A 19776-nucleotide genomic window follows, 5' to 3' on the forward strand; every position below is an offset into this window, starting at 1 on the left:
AATGGTTTAGATGTCTTGAGGAAGCTACTGTACTTTAAGTTCCAGCTCAATAATGTCAAACATTTTCATTTATTCATGCATTGAATAAACCAAGGTAGAAATGATTAAAGAGCATCAACAAAATGTTGATGAATGGTATAAAAAAAATAAGGCTTTGCAGAATATGAAAAAGTATATTGATTATACATGGACTCAAGTGCTTCAAATTCTATTTACAGGATCACAACCATGAATTATGTGCATCAATTTAATGCTACTAAAGAGGCTGCCAAAGTGGAACAAAGATGACAGTTTAATACCCTACAAGAATATACTTTAGACAAAATTCAGAATGCTTTGGATTACAAAGATGTTGAAGAATGTTGTCGTGTTTTTTTGTTTTTGGACCAGAAGAATCACGAAAGGCATACAACATATTAATGTGTTATGTAATAGGAAAAGGACAAGTTGTTTAACTGTTTGCTACTACTGCAATAGCTGCAGATTTGATAAAAGGAAGAAATATGTTACACAGTGGTTTGAATCCTTCAGTATCAATACTAGAAACACTGATAATATATTTGAAAGTACCATCATTATCAGCCCAAATATTTAGGGATGCAGCTTTGATAATACCTGATGAGATCAGTGTGATGTCAAATCATGCTTTGAGATATATGAATCTTATTGAAATAAATAGAGAAAAATAGGTCTTTTGAAAGAAGGAAAAGTAATATTTAGCAGTGATTTTCAGAAAAAACTATCATTTATACTGAGAGCATCTACAGTAATTATTGAAGCCTACATTAAAAATGGATATGGATTAACCACTGATGATGATGAAATTTCTGAAAAGATTACTTTTCAAGAATGTATTGTTAAAGCAACCTACAGAAGCTCTATCATTATGAGAAGTAAACAAGCATTATCAAAGAAAATCATAACTACAAAACAGTATGAACAATTGTCTGTTTGCAGTAAAGCACAAAGTTACATAATAGGTTATCTGTGCTCTGCCCACCACAAATATTCAGTGTAAATCTGCAGACATACTGCTGTGCCACTGGGGGATGCTATGAAAGGATTATTCAATAAATTCACAGATGCTTATATTGTTCGAAAGTGAACAAATTTTTATTCCATGGATTGATATAACACAGACTGAAAACAAATGTGCCTCTATTGAAGAGATGACAGCTTTAGCTTGTGTTATAGTGGTGAATACATCACAAGAACAACTTTTTAATCACATAGGAGTATCTTACCAGAACCAGTGTTTGCTCATAGATACAAACAAAATTACAGAATAATTAAAGGTATTTGTTGAGGATAAGAATTAATAAAATTTATTTAAAAAAATGAAAGTGACCACATGTCATAAATCTTGAAATATTTGATTCTGAATAACGAATTCATCATTAATTTTATCTGGTGAGCATAGTTTTATGGCTGCGTTTATTTGGTTTCTTAATATGTTGAGATTTTGTTCTGTTTCGTGTGATGAGTCCCAAGAAATTTATAGTCCAGTATGGGTGATTTTTCGGTGAATTCCAGTTTTAAATTGTGTATCAATTCTTGTAATTTTGAGATTAAAAACCTTAATCAACTTAATCATAAAGCCTTAATGGCCAATTTCGATGTCATATCCCTCTTCACAAAAGTCCCAACCACTGAAGCCTGCAAAATAGCCTTAGAACTCTATATCCGAGACCCTAAACCATAAATAGACATTCCCAGCAACCAATTAGCAACCCTCATAGAATTCACCACAATGAAGACAAACTTCATGTTCAACAACCACAACTACATACAAACAAATGGCCTAAGCATGGGCAATCCAGTATCACCAGTTCTAGCCAATATTTTTATGACACAAGTTGAAACAAAAGCAATTACCACAGCATTACATCCACCACTATACTGGTACAGATATGCAAACAACACTATTGCAGGATTCACATCTACAGAACACACACTTAATTTTTTCAATCACATTAATTCAGTACATTAACTTTGCACGTGAATAGGAAGAAAGCAATCAAATATCATTTCTTAACCTCAAAATTAAAAGAACCAATACACAATTTAAAACAGAAATCCACCAAAAATCACCTATACTGGACTATTCATTCCTTAGGACTCAGCACATGAAACAAAACAAAAACTCAACACACTAAGAAACCAAATAAACACAGCCATAAAATGCAAGACAAAGTTTCAACTAAGTGGCTCAAGTAACAGGTTTGTAGCTAAAAGATGATTCATTTTATTTTTTTCAGTTTTAATAAAGAAAATTAATTTCAATTTGGGAAACAGTGTCAACGTCAAGAAGTTTTGGTGAAAGGATTCACTGAAAGACAATAAATGTCATTACTGCATGAAGACTGGCCATCTGATTAAATATCATTGTAAGAAATAAAGCAGGTGCTTGAGAAAATTACAAGTACATTTCATCTTTTGTATCAGATTATTTTTTACTGACTGTCTTAGTAAGAGTAACTGGGTTTCAAGAGCAAAAGTGAACCTGTTTAACATTTAATTCAGGAAAAAAAATTTAAACCATTGCTTTATTTAAGTAATTATTTTAAATATAAAAACAGGAGACCTTTAACACATTGTTCTTATATATGAATTTACATATCAAACACGTAACTCTGGTTATGTGGGCTCTACAATACACTATCCGAACTCACGTATTAAATAGCATATAACCAGTTGCCCATTCTTCCCTAGTACTTAATGGACAGTCACAAATGTCACTTCTAAACATTTCAACATCTGGGGAAGTGCATGTACTAAAGAAATGCTATGCACAAAGAAAGTTTGTGAATTCAGAAGATATATACTGAATTAAGGTTAATATTGTCAGATGGAAAATAATCTGAGTTGAAATAATTATACATACGTTTATTCTTAAATCAAATAAGCACTGAAGAAGCAGAGCTACAATGTCAACAACAAACATTAAAAGTCTACAACTACTCAACATCCATAAAAGTTCTTCATACAAGTTTTATCAAAAAAAACCTTTGTACTTGCTTGAAATGAAATTATCTTACACAGTGGTTAGAATTTAAATTATATTAGAAATGTCTTAATACAATTCTTAATGTTTTGAATAATGAAAACGTTTGGTCTTAAAACATGCAATTCTGTTACATGAAAATGTTCATACTTTGTTATATGTGGAAAGTTATAACATGAATAGAAAAAATTAATGCTAAAAATGTTTGATAATTTTGTATTATGTAGGAATATCTAAAATACTGAAAATCTTTAAAAGTTTCTTTAATAACGCTTTTTAACATCAGAAATGACATGTAAATATTCTTTATGATGTCAGAGAAACATGCAGGTTCCAGAAGTTCTAACAAAATGATAAACCCCTACAAGCTGAGCACTTTTGAACAGTCCACCTCTTGGAAGTGCTCAGATTATACGGTTATTTTTTTACACATTTTTAAGTTATAATGCAACAAACAAATGAAAAGTGGAAGAAAATAAATTAACTAAATAGTTTCATATAAAAATCATGAATTTTGGCATATTACCCTTTTTCTGGTTAAATTTTCATTAGTAAAAACTAAAGAAAAAGAATTTAACAACTTAGCCATTTCATAATCACCAAATAAAAGCCTTCCACCCTAATCTCTCAAGAACCCTATATCTCTAACCTAACATTTTATTTACCTCTAATGTACTTCAAATAAATTCTTACTGCTAATTTTTCAACCTAAGTTTTTTCATACACCATAATTTCCTGTTCAACCACATTTTTTGATCTTCTATAATACCAGTCAATTTAAATTTCTTATGCTTTTTTTTAATTTTCTCTTGTACTCTTTGTGAGCCAACCTTTCTTTTTTACTTGCAACTACACTTTTCTTTCTGTAAAGAATATACTTGTGTTGAACACTCAAAAATGTTTCTTTAAAAATTTTGCACATTTGATCAGTGTCTCCAAACAACTCAGCTGCATAATTCACAACTGATAATTCTTGTTTCATCCCTTCGGAAATTTTGAATCAGTATATCATTATTCCTGACTTCCATGTACAGCAAATTATTAAATCCAATACAGCAATGAGCACTTTCCTGAATTTCTACTCTCCTAAACATTTCTATATTAAAAGTTAACAACAGATCTGAAATAGCATTCAGTAGGTTCCTTGACCAACTGGTGGAGAAATCTATCATGAGTCTCCAAAGACTTTTCTCCCTCATGGTTTGAATATAGCATTTCCCAATGAATATGTCTAAAAATAAAGTCACCCATAATTATGATTTCATTAAGAGCTGAAATCTTAATCTCACTGTGAAGTTTCTCACTAATTTCATCAGTTTCATCTGGTGGTCTGTAACAAGTTCATACTAAGAGCTTTTTACCTTGATACTGACTAACAGAAACCCAAATATATTTAATATCCTTGCTATTATCCTTAATATTCTCAATTCTAACAGGATTAACTCACATTTTACATATAGAGCCATTATTTCTTTACTACTCTGACCCTATTTAATTATCTATAACCATGTGCCTCATCGAAATGTCTGTCTACTTACCTATAACCATGTGCCTCATTGAAATGTCTATCAAAATCATCCACATTTAATGATGTTTCAATTATTCCCATTATATCAAAATCTTTTATTCCAACTAGTGCCTTAAATTCATCTTTACTTCTTACACTTCTAGCATTACAATATTAACAGTTAGGCCTATTTCTTATAACTACTTTTATACTGATTTCCCACGCTAAACTTTCTTCTACATCTCAGTTTTGTTCATTTAGTTTACCTTTTTAATCTACTTGAATTTTCTTATCATCATGAGACCCCAATTACTGAATTCTGCCCAAGGCTCCAAAATGACTGAGACTGTCCCTGACAGTAGAACATCTGTGCTGTGCCCACCAGTGGTATGGGAACCTGAATATTTCAACATTATAATCCCCCAGACATACTACTGAGCCAGTGGAAACTCTAAACAGATACAAGTCTGGATGAATTTGTGGAAGAGAGATGTCCAGAGTTGTATGGGATGAACTGAGCCACCACAAAACCAAAAGATGAATTGAAGGAAAGAGACATGCTAGAAAAAAATTTTGAATCTATGGACATACTTCATGGACCAGCCAGAGTCCAATGAAGAGGATGAATATGACATGCTTAAGAGAGACAAGGAACTAAAATAAAGAGAGTCCCCAAAAAACAAACATCTCGTGTATAAAAAGCAGATATAAGTCTTGGTAACCAGAAGCACTGTGTCTTGTAAACATAAATAATGAAACTGACACATATGAATTTAAAAAGACTCTCAAGGAAAGGAGACACTTGGCATTGGGCCAGGTTTGACTTAGAGAGGCAGACAAAGAAGAAAATGGAAAAAGGCATAAGAGACATTCAACTTTAATATCCACATTCTGGGAGAGAACAGCCATTTGAAACTGATGATTATCCAAAGTTAGTTTAAATGTGACAGATCCATAACAGCTTGCCATTCTCCCATTTAAGAAAAAAAAAAAAAAAGGGGTATAAAACTCCAGAATGGAATCAAGGGCCTGTAACATATTCATAACCTGGATACAGGGGAAAAAAAGAAGGTCAAAAGAAGAAAGCCCCAGAAAAAGCAACTGTATAATCCAATTGGTTGTGGCTAAGAGAGTGTGCACATGAGAAAACTGGAAAAGTACAGCTCCCAGAGCTAAGGAACAGCTCCACAAATAAGTTACCTCCAAACCACACAATGACCAGCCTTCAAAAAGAGATATTGAAGGGTAAAAGGATAAGGATCAAGGGAGAAAAAGACCAAATGAGGTTCTTGATGATGAGAAACAGGATGGGTCTCAAACCAAGAAAAAGAATCATACATGTGTGACAGAAAGTAAGGGGCATGATCCTCAAGTCAGCCAGATAGACATCAGTGAAAGAGAATTGAGTAAAGGAAATGATAAAAAGGTTACAAACAGGACAAAGTAGCACTAAAAAGAGGACAAAGAACTTAGACAATGCAAATGAATGTATTACAGAAAAAGTACAAGTCCTGAAATCAAACAAGGAGAAAAGACAGTGTAAGGTCATGGAGTGATAAAACAAAAAAATACATATAACAGGATAAATAAGGAAAAAATAAACCTGAGAATGAAATCCCGAGAGAATAGAAAGTTAAGATCATGTTACAAACCATGAGGACCTATCTACAGCAAAAAAATTAGGAGAGTACCAGTTTCAATGACCCCAATAGCTAACAAGCCTCCTCATGCCATATAAATCACCATCACTTGTGTTTTGTTTTTGGTTTTTACAGCAAAGACAAATTATCTGCTGTGTCCACCGAGGAAAATCAATCCTCTGATTTAAGCATTATAAATCCAGTCTTACTGATGTCCCAGCAGGAAACCCATCACTTGAGAATTTGTGACAATAAATTAAAGCTTTTTAAACAAAAGTTAAAGAAAACAAAACTTATGGCTTTCTTAAAGATGCAAATCCTAATAAATTTAACAGACAATAAATTTAAACACAACTTTACAGTACAATGCTAAAGAGAACAATGAACTTTCATGAGAGTGTAAGCACATAGGGGAGTTGAACAAGGAAGTGTGTCATCCTTCTATTTGTGGAGAACATCATCATCATCATGCAGTACAGCAATTCATGTTAAACAATGAGAAAATAAGGTGGGAGTTACCTCAAGACTAGTGGCATGCAAATCTGTTGGCAGACCTACTGAAAATGATTGCCAAACTGTGTGTGGAGGTGAAGTATTATCTTGGAATTATTACGGTCCAACACACACACTTACAGAACACTCAGTTTAGTTTCATATGTAAACAAACTGAATTTATAATTTTTTATGCACTTGCTAGAACCTTACAAAGGCAAATATGTAGTCATATCATATTACTATGCACAAAAAATAAATAATAGTAGTAAAAATAAGAACATTTAAAATATTAATTGATAGTTACCCACCTATCAGAAGTGTCATTAATAAAGACTTACGAGAGTTTAAAAACAACTGCAAATATGTTTATCTCTGAGAAACAATTAATGAATGGACTGTGAAGAAAGAAACTGAGCAGACCTGTAAAGTGCAATCAACAGCCATCCTATTTGACTCCTTTAATATTCAACTTCATTCAATCAAAATTCTCAACTGTTCTATAAATTTGTAGAAGATTCTCAAGTGTAAGAATCAACAATGTACTGTGTGCAAGTAAAATAAAAGAGATTGCCAGTAAAGTTGTCAACTAAACATTCACGAACCTCACTTCAAGTTTACAAATTGGCATGCCAAGGGATATGTTATTGTTGGTTTGCTACAGTAGGTATACTATAAATCTCAGAAGCTATAACTGATTAATGCATATTAATTAGGAAACTACAGATATTTGACCAAGAATGTTCACAGATTTCAAACATTGCAAACCATTTAACTTCAGTGAATTAACATTGGACGTTAATATTTCTACAAGAACATTAGATGTCTTTGAAGAAAAGTCAACTTGCAAACAGTGTGGGACTAGCCAAGAATAGAGAACTAGCTAACTACATGTTAAGTGGCCTGTGCCAATAAACTCAAGATTCATTAACTCATTGTGAACTACTGATAAAATATTCAGTTCCAGACTATATAGAAGAGTGAATATTGTTTGTGAGTTAGCAAAATGTGTACAAATCATTATTTGTAATAGCTGTTATTACAAACTGTATTGTTGTTTGTATATATCAAAAATGTGTGTGTTAAAAAAGAAAATAGTGTATCAATCTTGTTAGCAAGAATCAAATTTGTAACATATCAATATTCAATTAACTAAGTTCAAATTAAAATTTATGACTTTGAAATTGTAATACATAACAAAATTAGTCAGACTCTTCAGAATAAAGTATAATAAATATGTGGTCTGACAAATTAATCTGCGACAGGCAAAAGCATATATCGATGACGTACTGTGTGGACCTTGTTAGTAGTGAAAGATGTGTAAACAAGTCAACTTTAAGAGTTAATACTATTGCTATTTCATATATTTTTAACTATGTTACACAGAGAAAGCAAAGTAGTTGTATCACTTCTTGTTCAAAGCAGCCCATTTCACAGTAGAGATGTAATCAAAATTTCTTCTGTCTGAATTTAGTAATGTTTTACCAATATTATACATTATCAGTTCGTACACTTTTATAGGAATATATTGGTTTTCTAAAACTATTTTACAAATTTCTATTTTCTTGTAAAAACATGTTAATTAATAACAAAAATTTTAAAAATATATTTGGCTTGGAAACAACTCACATTTTCTGAACTTCAAATTTTCTGTGATAAAAAAAGATACTTTAAAAAATTAAAAGTTTAGGAAAAGTACATTTTCACAGCTTCTGTAATTTAGTTTATGTCAGTAGCTGATTGATAAGCTACAAGAAATAGGAAAATTCTTTTGAATTCTCCTGTAATTCACTCATATGGACAAACTGTGGTAAAAAATGTAAAAGTGCATATAATTCTCTGTTGTCACGTAAAATTAAGCAAATGTGCAAACTGACTAAATTTTGAATTTTCTTACTGCACACTAAAAGCTCTGTCCTGGGTGAAAGCTCAATAGATCTTGTGAAAGACTACAAGTAAAAGTGAACTCAGTCTATAATACTTTAAAGTTCTTGTAATGCACTTTAAATGTATTATCTTAAAACTTTTGCAGATTCTTTCAGAGAAACTGCACTTTTTTTCTTGAAAACATCTACAAATTGGCAAAAAAGTAGCAACGTTCTGTAAGAATTTTCGTTAGCATTCAATCTCCATGAAAGTTGTAAGACAGGGGAAGTGAATTGGAAGTGATGAAGGGTAGAAGTTGAGTTGAGATAGCTGGGAAATAATGACAAAGCTGTTGCATCTCTTCTTGTTCATAGCAGCCCATTTCACAATAGAGATGTGGTCAAGATTTCTACCGTCTAAATTTGGTATGTTTATTGCATTAATATTAAAAATAAACTTGAATATTGATTCTATGTGAAACTACAGTCTACAAGAAGTAAAAAATACCCTTACAATATTTTAATTATGAAATAGTTCTCTAATTCAGTGCTTATTCTAAGTTAGTATAAACTGGAAGACAATGAATATGAAACAGAAAAGAACAGGAGTCTCACACAGCAGCAATATCTTTACTCTCCACATTATGGGTGGATATTTTATTTTGCATATTTTGGTCATTATGAGAAAGACAAAATGCTGAAAATGTAGAATCTTTCACTTATAAAATTGTGTTCAAATTGAACTGTGTCAAACAGCTACTATACAAAAAATACAGGAAATATTCTATAAAATATTTTATTTTTCAATATGTGGGAAAATTTAATATTAATCTCATTGTGTTAACACAAGATTGGTCTGGATAAATCAACTAATTTAGGAAGAGATGTGTCCACAAACAGTTTTCCTTGATATTAGATAGCTACTATGTACAGTGCATATGTGAAAAACACCTATACCCAGTTTTCATACTTATCCAACTCTGCCTTGTCTTCTAAAAGTTATAATAATGTTATACCACAAGCTTTACTTACTTGAAGCCACTGTTTTCTAGAGACATCACTTTCCATATCCAAAAGTTCATCCACATCAATCTCTATGTTATAGGTTTTTGAATCATCCTACATGAAAAGGCAGCAAAAACACAATCAGTCTTTAAATCCAGCAATAAACACAGAAAAACAATCTGAGTACAATAACTAAATGTTTCTAGTTTCATTATCACCATTCACAATTGTCTTTAATTAGAGAGGCTTATTTGGTTCACTGTAATTTTCTAGGTTGTTTTCTTACAACATAAGCTTTATTGAAACACTGATACAGACAGTTGGCAAAACTACTGAAAAAAAAAGTGTGAAAAAAAATTTATTCCTTTGTTAAATATACATAAAATTGAGTTGTCACATTTTACAAGCTATATTACTCACTAGAACAAGAAATATGAAATAAAATGAAAATTATTCCAGAAATTCCAGAAAAAATCAGAAAAAATTAACAGTAAGGATACAAAACTGATGACTTGGGGCAGAATGGTCATAGAAGCTTTTTGTAGTTGACCTATTACCCATAATTAAGGATAATTTTTATTAATGTTAGTTATAATATTTTAGCAGTTCTTCTGATAGATGTTGTTACACAATTAAAAATGTAAGAAACATTGTACACAGGAGCTGAATTTTATGGAGGAAAAACATTTTATAATGGTCTTAGAAGGTTAGCAAACACTACATGATACAACAAGAATAATTAACTGGAATGAGACTGAATATCCTCCATTAATGTTGAATGTTACCATTTACAAATTTTAATAAAGTAATGTCTATTCCTACAATTTGATGAATGCAAGTTAATTTATTTTGCATTTTTCTTTACCTCCAAAAAGACAAGTTCTAAAGTTACACCATAAATTTAGTAACCACTAAATACAGCATCACTGATAAATAGACATGCATCCATAAATTTACCTTCAAGTTAACATTTTCCTAAACTGCAAATGTAGTTTCTATAATACTTACTTCCACTGACATCATAGCTATTTCCACTCTTTGCCCACCTGAGCACTGAAAAAGTTTATTCCAGTCTTTTATATACCCATTCAAATGCCTTAAGTTTTAATTTGCAAATTGCTCCACCAAGTTAAATGTGTCCTCTGTCTTGATACTGCATATATAAGCACCTCATCATGATAATGTAATCACTTCTGTGACAAAAACCAGCTTTTAGTGGGAAAGTAAGGTAAGAGGTTGTCAGCAGAGGTAAGTATTATCATAATTACATTTTCAGCTCAGGAAAATGTTAACTTCCAAAACATACTTACCATTCACTGACACTACAGCTAAAATCCTCCACTGGGGAGGCTTGGAATGATGGGATAGTGTATGCCTTACTCAACCACTGGAATAGAACTCATCCATTTTGAAATTGTGAACATTCATCACCACTTCCCAACTAAGTGGGCAAGGAGTATTCTGCTTACCTATGAATTTTGAAGAGGATGTGGAACTTGTGCTCAACCAAGGACTTACGATGGGACTACTTTGCATTCAGAATTATGAGGAGATAATGGACTACCTTCCATGAAAAATATACAAAACCAACTCTGATCTAATGGAAGGGCTCACACACTCCCCAAATGAATAGGTTCATGTCAAATCTGATGCAGAATTATGAGCATATTCCCATGAAGGCTGGTGCCACTCCTATTGACATCTGGAAAAAATATCCAGGAGCCCTAGTAGGAAGGCCCTCAACTTTGCCCTCTTCTATAAAACTAGAGAAACATTCTTGAACACTCTAATAAAATAACCTCTATCTGCCAACCAAGCAAAAGAAGCTAGAAGTGGTAAGGACTCTTGAGGTCCACTAGTAGAGTTTGGGTGGGTAAAACCCATTGGAAAATGCTGAGGAACAGTGTTCTGAAAACAGTGCAATAGGTGAATCAAGTTACATGCATGTTTAAAAGCAAATCAAACTTAATTTATTTAACCTGAAGCTCAGAAGAGATGGACAGGATCCCCTTTAGTCATGACTGATTTTGAGTGGCAGTCCATAAGGTAATACTATTCAGCAGGTGCCTAGATGATTTTATGGAACATTCAATTTTGACAAAACCTGTAGTAATTATATAACAGTGGTAACTAATGTAGAATTGAGAGGAGAAAGCATAACTGCATGGGTAACACTCACCACAGAGCAGGTTCTAATGAAAAATAAAGGAACACTGAAAGTAAGAGAAAATAATTGAGGAAGATACTCATCTCTGTGTAAAGTCTAACAGATGTGGTCAAAACAGCTATAGGTGATAGTCAGAAACTGCCAAATCATACAAGTAATGAGGAAGAAAAGTATTAGAAGTAGTCCACATATCAGCCTGCACAATGTCTTCCTGAGAGCAGTTCAAACAGGTTGCTAATGACAAAGACAGAACAGGAGACAAAGTAAAGTAATACTGTTGCATAACTAAGCAGCAATCTCCCAGCATGAACAGCAATATCAGGAGAAGGAAAAAAGAAGTGGTCACTTGTCATCCTTTCTCCTAACAAAGAAGCAGTCAAATGCAATGGGTGATTTCTCCAAAAAAACCTCACAAACCAAGGAAACCAACTGATCCTCAACCAAAGCCAACCTAGTAAAAGAAGCTGGAAAAAGGAATTACATTCTCAAAAGTCATTTGCAAAAGCAATCTCAGAACCCTCTGGAGAGATACCCTTGGTCCACGTCTCCATATAGCAATGGATCATATCATAAACAGCTTCCATTGATAGTGACCCCTCCCACATCTATTGACAAACACCAGATAGCAAAGGTGGAAGATAAGTCTGATTGCACTCTGTAGTAGAAATGTTAAGTTGGGAATTTATGACTCAGCAAATTTTTTTTTTTTTTTTTTATTAAGTAATTTATAAATATAAATAAAAAGATAATTGTAGAAATGCCAATTCCATTCAAAATCAGTGTAAATAGTAAATAACACTGGTTTACAAAGAAATTGAGGCAAGCACAAAAACAGCTGTTTTAACCTAATTTGGGGGTGCTGAATTCAGATTTGAAATCCGTTTTTACTCATCACCTCTAGTTTTTTTAGATATGCATACTGTACATTTTGTACACATACTGTACGTAAAGTCGTACATGCATTCAGGGTTAATTTCTAATATTGTGTGACTTATGTCTTCTTTTTTAGTTATTATGCAATAAATGTAAGTGATAGCATTACATTATATATAGCTATATATCAAGACGCATTTTGGCAGTTAAGCGTAGCCAACACGTCTCAATCAACAGCCAGTAATGCACTGGCAGTCAGCAGGAGGTTGGTGTCCCTCGACAATTGTGTTACACAATCTTTTGGGTATATATTTGTATTAAAATTTCCAATGATGCACATAATTATTATTGCCTTACATATGATTTAATTTTACAAAGTACTGTTGCTTTCTCTGTCTCTGGGATAGTCGAGCTGTATCCCAGCATTACAAGCAGAAAGACTGGGGTCTAAAAGCACTTTCGCTCCTGGCTAACACAGCCAAAGAGAATCCTCTGGTTGACATGAAGAAGGTGCTTCTTCCTCCTCTTCACATCAAGCTTGGTTTGATGAAGAATTTCGTGAAGGCCATGGACAAAATGGTGCTGCCTTCCAACACTTGTCTACTGTGTTCCCAGGTCTCAGTGCTGCTAAGCTCAAAGAGGGCATCTTTGTCGGACCTCAAATCCGAAGTGCTGAAGGATACTGATTTTGAGGAGCTTCTTACCTTAAAGGAACTGAGAGCATGGGAAGCATTTAAGTCAGTCTGTAGTGGCTTCCTTGGTAACACACGCTGCACAAAATTACCAAGCCTGTATTGAGAAGTTGCTAAAGACTTATGAGGATACGGATGCCAATGTCACTAAAATTCATTTTCTCCATTCCCACCTCAACTTCTTCCCTCCAAACCTTGGAGCAGTGAGTGATGAGCACGGAGAAAGATTCCACCAAGACATTACGAAGATGGAGAGCAACTACCAAGGCAAGTGGAACCCCAGCATGATGGGAGACTTCTGCTGGATGCTCTTTAGCGTGACATCCCGGAGGCAAAATACACCAGATCATCTAAGGAAACACACTTCTAACTGTCTGCGGTACTATGAATTGTGTACATTGTGTCATCCAAGTATATTTATTCCGTCAATGTTCTTTATCTATCCTGTTTTATCTGTAATAAGCTGCTGCAACTGTTGAAATAAGCACGTATATACTCTGTATATACTAAAATGAGACTATTTAAAAGCCAGAACACTAGAGGTGATAGAGCAAAACTGTTTATAAATTTGAATTCAGCACACCCAAATTAGTAAAAAACACCTATTCACATTCTTGCCTCAGACAAAAAATATTTTTTTGTAAACCAGTGTAATCAATACTTGTTAACAGAAACCCATGCTGAGTATTTTACTGAGAAAAAGATCACTTATTGAAATGAGATGCTTATATACAGCACTAAGATAGAGGATACATTAAAGTTGTTAGATAAATTTACAAATTAGAATTTACCTAAAGCATAGTGTGGTACAAAAAATAATGCTTACATGGGCAAAGATCAAATGGTAAGTATGTTTTGGAAATAGCATTTCTTGTTAACTTCCAGCTGCTGTATTTCAAGCTTAGAGAGCAAATTATGATGTTGAGCTGAAAGAAGATATTTTATAATCACAGCTCATAAAAAAAGTAAAAAAAATTATGTTCTCGCTCTTCTAAGCACAGAATCTGTTGTAATGTTTAAAAGTTCTGGCAGTTACAACTTTTCACCATCATTATTAGGCCTAAACATATTTACCTTTATCATGTAATGCCAATGGACAATTATATATTACAGTATAGGTCTAGTATATCATTTATCTTTGAGTTTCTTAAGCAACTGATGTCAAAACATATCTTTCACCCTTTTTAATTTAACAACCCATTTATAGATAAGAGAACTGACTTTGTAACAGTAGGATCTTCAAACAGCAAGACAATTTAACCAATTACCCATGAGCGGCAATTATGTTAATTACTGTTGAGTAAACTAATCAATTAACTGAAATTAGTGTTTACATGATTAATCATTGTTAAAATACACTGAAAGAACTACATTTCAAAACTACATGTTTAACAATTATATTTTATCTGTACTATACTTTAGAACAAGAAATCTTCTTCCAAGCAGAAGATTTAGAGATACAGTTAGTTACTGAAAGCATACAACAACTAACCTAAAAGTGGACTCATAATATGTATGAAATATGACAATGGTAGTACTAAAAAAAATTGGAAGCATATCCCTTTAATGAATTTTTTTCTAAAATTAGGTTAACTTGGAAGCTCAGGCCTAACAAAAAACAAAACAAAACTGGAAATAACTATTACATTAACATGTAGGTGTTTTGAAATTCTGGTAATGGTCTGCAAACTCTGGACATTGTTATTGTATGCAGTGATCACAATATGAATTATTTCAAATTTCCAAGATCTTCCAGGAGTTAACAGTTTTAGGAACTTTCCTGGATATTACAGGAAAAGATTATTCCTACAACATTCCAGGAAGCATGAAAACCTTGGGAGATAGTTTCCTATAAAGTGTTAAAACCAAGATCTAAAAGTATTCTACAAATAAATTAAGAAAGTCTAAAAGAACAGTTTTCATTCAATGCAAAAGTGAAAAAACAAACAGTGATGGAACAGAAAACTTGTGTACATTCCAAAAAGAAATAGACAGTAGATGTACAAAACTATGCAAAAAATGTGTAATACAGAAATGGTAACAGTTATTAGAGGAACATTGAACAAAAATGGGAATAGTTGCTAAAAGGGGCACTGTGTACAAGAAATGAGAACAGTTACTAGAGGCATTGTATATAAAAAATATGGGGCTAGTTAATCTATACAAAAGGGGGTACAGATGCTGTTGAAACAACATATGTACTTCCTTCAAATTTTTCATTAATTGGTTTATAACAAATTATAAGTGAGAACATTAATAATTTAAAGATAAAATATCCTTTCATTTGTACCTGTGAGTGATAATCCCAAGATTTGGAAACAAAGCTTAGAAAGATAATATTCAAGTAAAACATTACATGTTCTGAAATCATCCTCTGTAGTAGGAGCTTAGTGTCTGTTAAACAAACAGGCATTAAGTACTAGAGAATAAAGGTCATTGAATAAATTATTAAATGCTTAATCACTTCAGTAGAACTGTACCCACAGTTTTCATATAAAGTGAGGTACAATTTTTGGATAAAGGAAGATAATTAGAACTGATCTGTTTTTATACTAATTTTTCAATTAACATCCTTGACTTTTGCTTATATACACACAAATAAACACAATACACATCCATTCAAAACATTTATCTGCCATTAGACAGAAATGGTTATAATCATTCTAATGGGAAAACTAGTTTTGTGGTCAATAATGACCAAAAAACCACTGGATTTTGCATTAATTTCTTATTCATTTGTCACTGACAAAAAAAAAATTGCCATTACAGACCTAAGAAAGATAATGAAAGCCACCAAATAAATAAAACCAGTAGTCATTAAAAAATAAAATACAAAATAGACTGGAAATTATCAAGTTCTAGCACCCTGTGCTTAACAGCTTATCTAACACAAAAGAAACACATTTCAACTGAGTGAAAGCTGCTTTATCTCGTACACTACGTGACCTCACTTTCTCATAACCAAAACAAAGACATTGTTAACATTTACTTTTTGTTCCAGATAAATATGTTGAACCTATCCACAGCTGCAGAATTTAATGAAGCTATTTTATAATCTTTCAACTCCCTTTGTTTGATTTCATTCCTCAGTTCAACATTTGTTACAAGCACAATTTCTTTATTTCCAGGTTTTACCTTTTTCTTATGTGTATGTTTTATTTATACATTTTTCTGACTTTAAACACTTGTCTAGAAATATACAAGATACAGATTAGTCTCCACATACAAGAGGTTACAAAGATTGTTGCTTCTTCATGATATCCAAAGTTGCCCTCAACATCTAATATATTTTATACTGGAATGAAATCAATGAATTAAAAGTCCATGAAAAACTTTAATAAAACTACTATTAAGACACTAGTTACAAAGTTGAAGGCTGCAATATAGTATAAATCATAAAAACTTACAGTAATGCAAAAAAAGATCAAATTCATACTATTAACATAACAGTCTCTAGGTGCTCCTGTGTACTTCAGAGTCCAACATTATACTTATATTTGTGTTACCTGTGTAGTCAAACAAATATTTGCTAGTACTGAATATACAATTCACTAATTATTCTAACCCAAAAAAATTAGTCAAATATAGTGGTGTAAAATTTACAGAGCCAAAGGGAGTAGTGATAATGAACATATAGGAGAAATTCTGGTGTGAAGGACCAACAAAAGGCATATCTGAATCTTTTCATCCATTGTTAACAAACCTATTGCAATAACAGAAGTAGAGGCATACACAAAAGAATGCTAATCTAAAGCAAAAGTTAGAGGGAACCAAGAAAGTTTCATATATTGCTGAATTATAATAATGTATGGAAACAACAGGGTGACTTAAAAGCAGCAATGAAACCTACCTGCATATTACACTATGTAACAAACTTTTTACTTTGTCTTGTTTCTGGGCAGAAAGTGTTATCTCCCAATTGCTTATGCCTATTTTTCTCTTCAATTTGTGACCTGCATAATGAAATTTTCAAATTTACCCATTTTCCAGAACATTCCAGGTAAATTTAGTGCTGAGTAGCTGATAGAGAATTTTCTAGAATGTTGTAGAACTTATGAGAATTTTCTAGAACTTTCCATAGTAATATATACAGGAGTAACTACTCACCACTTCAGTTTAGTTCTACCTGCCTAAGTGGATACATAGACCTATCTGATTTTAACAGAGATGGCATCAATAAGCTGTAAGCATTCTGCTATGTATGTTGCCAATTTATCAAGAAAAGAGCCAAAAAATACTCTGTTACAGTATCCGCTAAAATGTGTGAAACCTACGTGGCATATTTTAGCATGCCTGTTGGGGATCAAGACAAACCCTTGGTACCTCATTTTACCTGCAAGCATGATGACTATGGTGGGGAGGTTATCGATGACTTCAAAATGGTTGCATTCCTGATGGGTCTCCAAGGAGGCTTTACCATGTTTTCCTGTTATCTTTGCCTTTAGGACAACAGGGACACCTCAGAGCACTACAACAAAAAGCACTGGCCACAACAGACCGAGTTCTCTGTGGAGAGGCACAACATCAAGTGTGAGCCACCAGTGACCTCCAGAAAGTGTTGTTCCCACCATTACACATAAAATTGGGTCTTATGAAACAATTTGTCACAGCTCTTGATAATGAGTCTGCAGCCTTCAAGTATCTTTGAGACTTCTTCTCTAAGCTGTCTGTGGCAAAGGTCAAAGCTGGTGTATTCATTGGACCACAAATAAAAATCCTGGAGTGCACAAGATTCCCCAAGAAGCTCAGTAGGAAGGAAAAAAGCTTGGAGCAGCTTTGTTGCAGTGACTCAGGGCTTCTTGGGCAATCACAAGGGTGAAAATTATGTGGAACTGGTTGAGGCTCTGGTAAAGAACTATGGCAAAATGGACTGCAGGATGTCCCTGAAAGTCCATATCCTTGATGCTCATCTTCCTTCATTCAAGGAGAATATTGGAGCATACTCAGAGGAGCAAGGAGCATATAACAAACATGATGGGAGGCTATACTTGGGGATGATACATGAAATTGAAATATATTAGAACCCCAAATCTCGAAAAACTACTCACTTCTAAATATTTTTGTTTATTTTTGAATAACTTTAGTATAAATACATCTAAATCATGATTCATATGTTGTTTTATTCAGACCTTATGTAAATGAAAATGTGCAAATTTGCCCCTTTTTGCATAGAAAATAGGTTAATTTCTAAATTTCATTACCCAGGTTACAAAAGCAAAGCCTACAGGGAATAATGGCCATTTTCTGTACTTTTACAATACAAGTTAAGAAATAACATACTATCCAGGAACAAAATTTGTGTTACAAAGTGTAATTATTAAAAGTGCCATTTTCGTAAGAAAGTTGTATTTGAGAAAATGTACTGAAATATAAACTAGTGCAAGTAAACATTATTTAATCATGGAAAGACAAGATATTCTAAGTATTACAAAGGCAGAATCAATTGCATAAGGTTTGTTTTTTTGTTCTGGAATTTCGCGCAAAGCTACACGAGGGCTATAAGGACAGTTATGTTAAGATTACAGCTTCTTTGAATAGAGGGCAAAACTACACATCTATAATACGTACAAGTTGGTGTAACAGACTTTATGAATGAGAATAACAGAAAAAAGTGTTTATGTCCTTCAATAATACACTCATTGTTATACAAATTAATTATTATTCTGTAAATTTAAAAACTGCTTCTTTCATGGGTGGTCTATTCTTATTTTCGACCAAATGTAAGATACAAAATTTCATCAACTAAGAAAAAACGATATTTTTCATACTTCAACAGAATATAATTTGATGTACAGATTCAAACTAAGTTTGTTAAACGATGTTTAAACGTTATATGTCGCATAGGCAGGGGCGTAGATCCTGGGGGGATGGAGGGTATATATCCCCCCTTCATTTTAGGTGTGGGGGTATGGTGCATACAATCATCCCCCCTACAGTTTGGTCTGTTGAATTGTTTTATTGCTTCACAGGCCTACAAACTGTGTGTTTGTTCTTGTGATTCTCGTGTTCTTACCAATCGAATTACATAATTAGGCCTTTTCAGTAGCCGAATTGTACATCTTTAATATAGGCGTGCTTCTAAGCTTTTCGATCTAAGCGATAGTTCGTAAGTATCAGTCAGTAGGCCTAAGCATACATGCAAGTATCGTGGCAACAAGATTACTCTGACTGCATGTTTACAGCTTTCAGGTTCACCTAATCAGAGATTACCAATTTACAAATTGAACAGTCCACATAAGTGGTTGCAAAAATCATACCCCCCATCGGGTGTAAAAAATCTACCCCCTGCGCGGCATAGGAATAATTATGTTACGTCCTTTACACAGCAATATCGGTAACATAAATTGTAGCGCATGCGTAAAATACTGAGCCAGATAGTTTTATTTCGTTTGTGCTGCTGAAAAAGCAATGAGAAGCACAACGCGTTTCAAACAAGATCTAAATTCAGAATTAAAGCAAACTTTCTAAAACCAACTATTATAGAACTACATTACTCACTTAAACTTACTACGTACTTTAGGCACTGATAAT

General features: G+C 33.0%; 1 protein-coding gene across 2 annotated transcripts in view; it reads right to left on the reverse strand.

Moving 5' to 3' along the window:
• The window catches only part of LOC143250504 (protein phosphatase 1 regulatory subunit 14C-like), a 37729-nt gene that overhangs the window by 10781 nt on the left and 7172 nt on the right, over positions 1-19776 (reverse strand). Inside the window, exons 2-3 of one of the 2 annotated variants that reach the window (XM_076501152.1) lie at positions 14072-14171; positions 9541-9627 (exon numbers count right to left, since the gene is read on the reverse strand). In XM_076501152.1, coding sequence (XP_076357267.1) covers positions 9541-9627; positions 14072-14113 — 129 coding nt within the window. In that variant the 5' untranslated portion in view covers positions 14114-14171. The remainder of the gene's footprint in view (positions 1-9540; positions 9628-14071; positions 14172-19776) is intronic. The other variant, XM_076501142.1, reaches the window with a different exon arrangement.

This window comes from Tachypleus tridentatus, chromosome 1 (assembly GCF_004210375.1).
Source record: "Tachypleus tridentatus isolate NWPU-2018 chromosome 1, ASM421037v1, whole genome shotgun sequence".
NCBI classification, from domain to species: domain Eukaryota; kingdom Metazoa; phylum Arthropoda; class Merostomata; order Xiphosura; family Limulidae; genus Tachypleus; species Tachypleus tridentatus.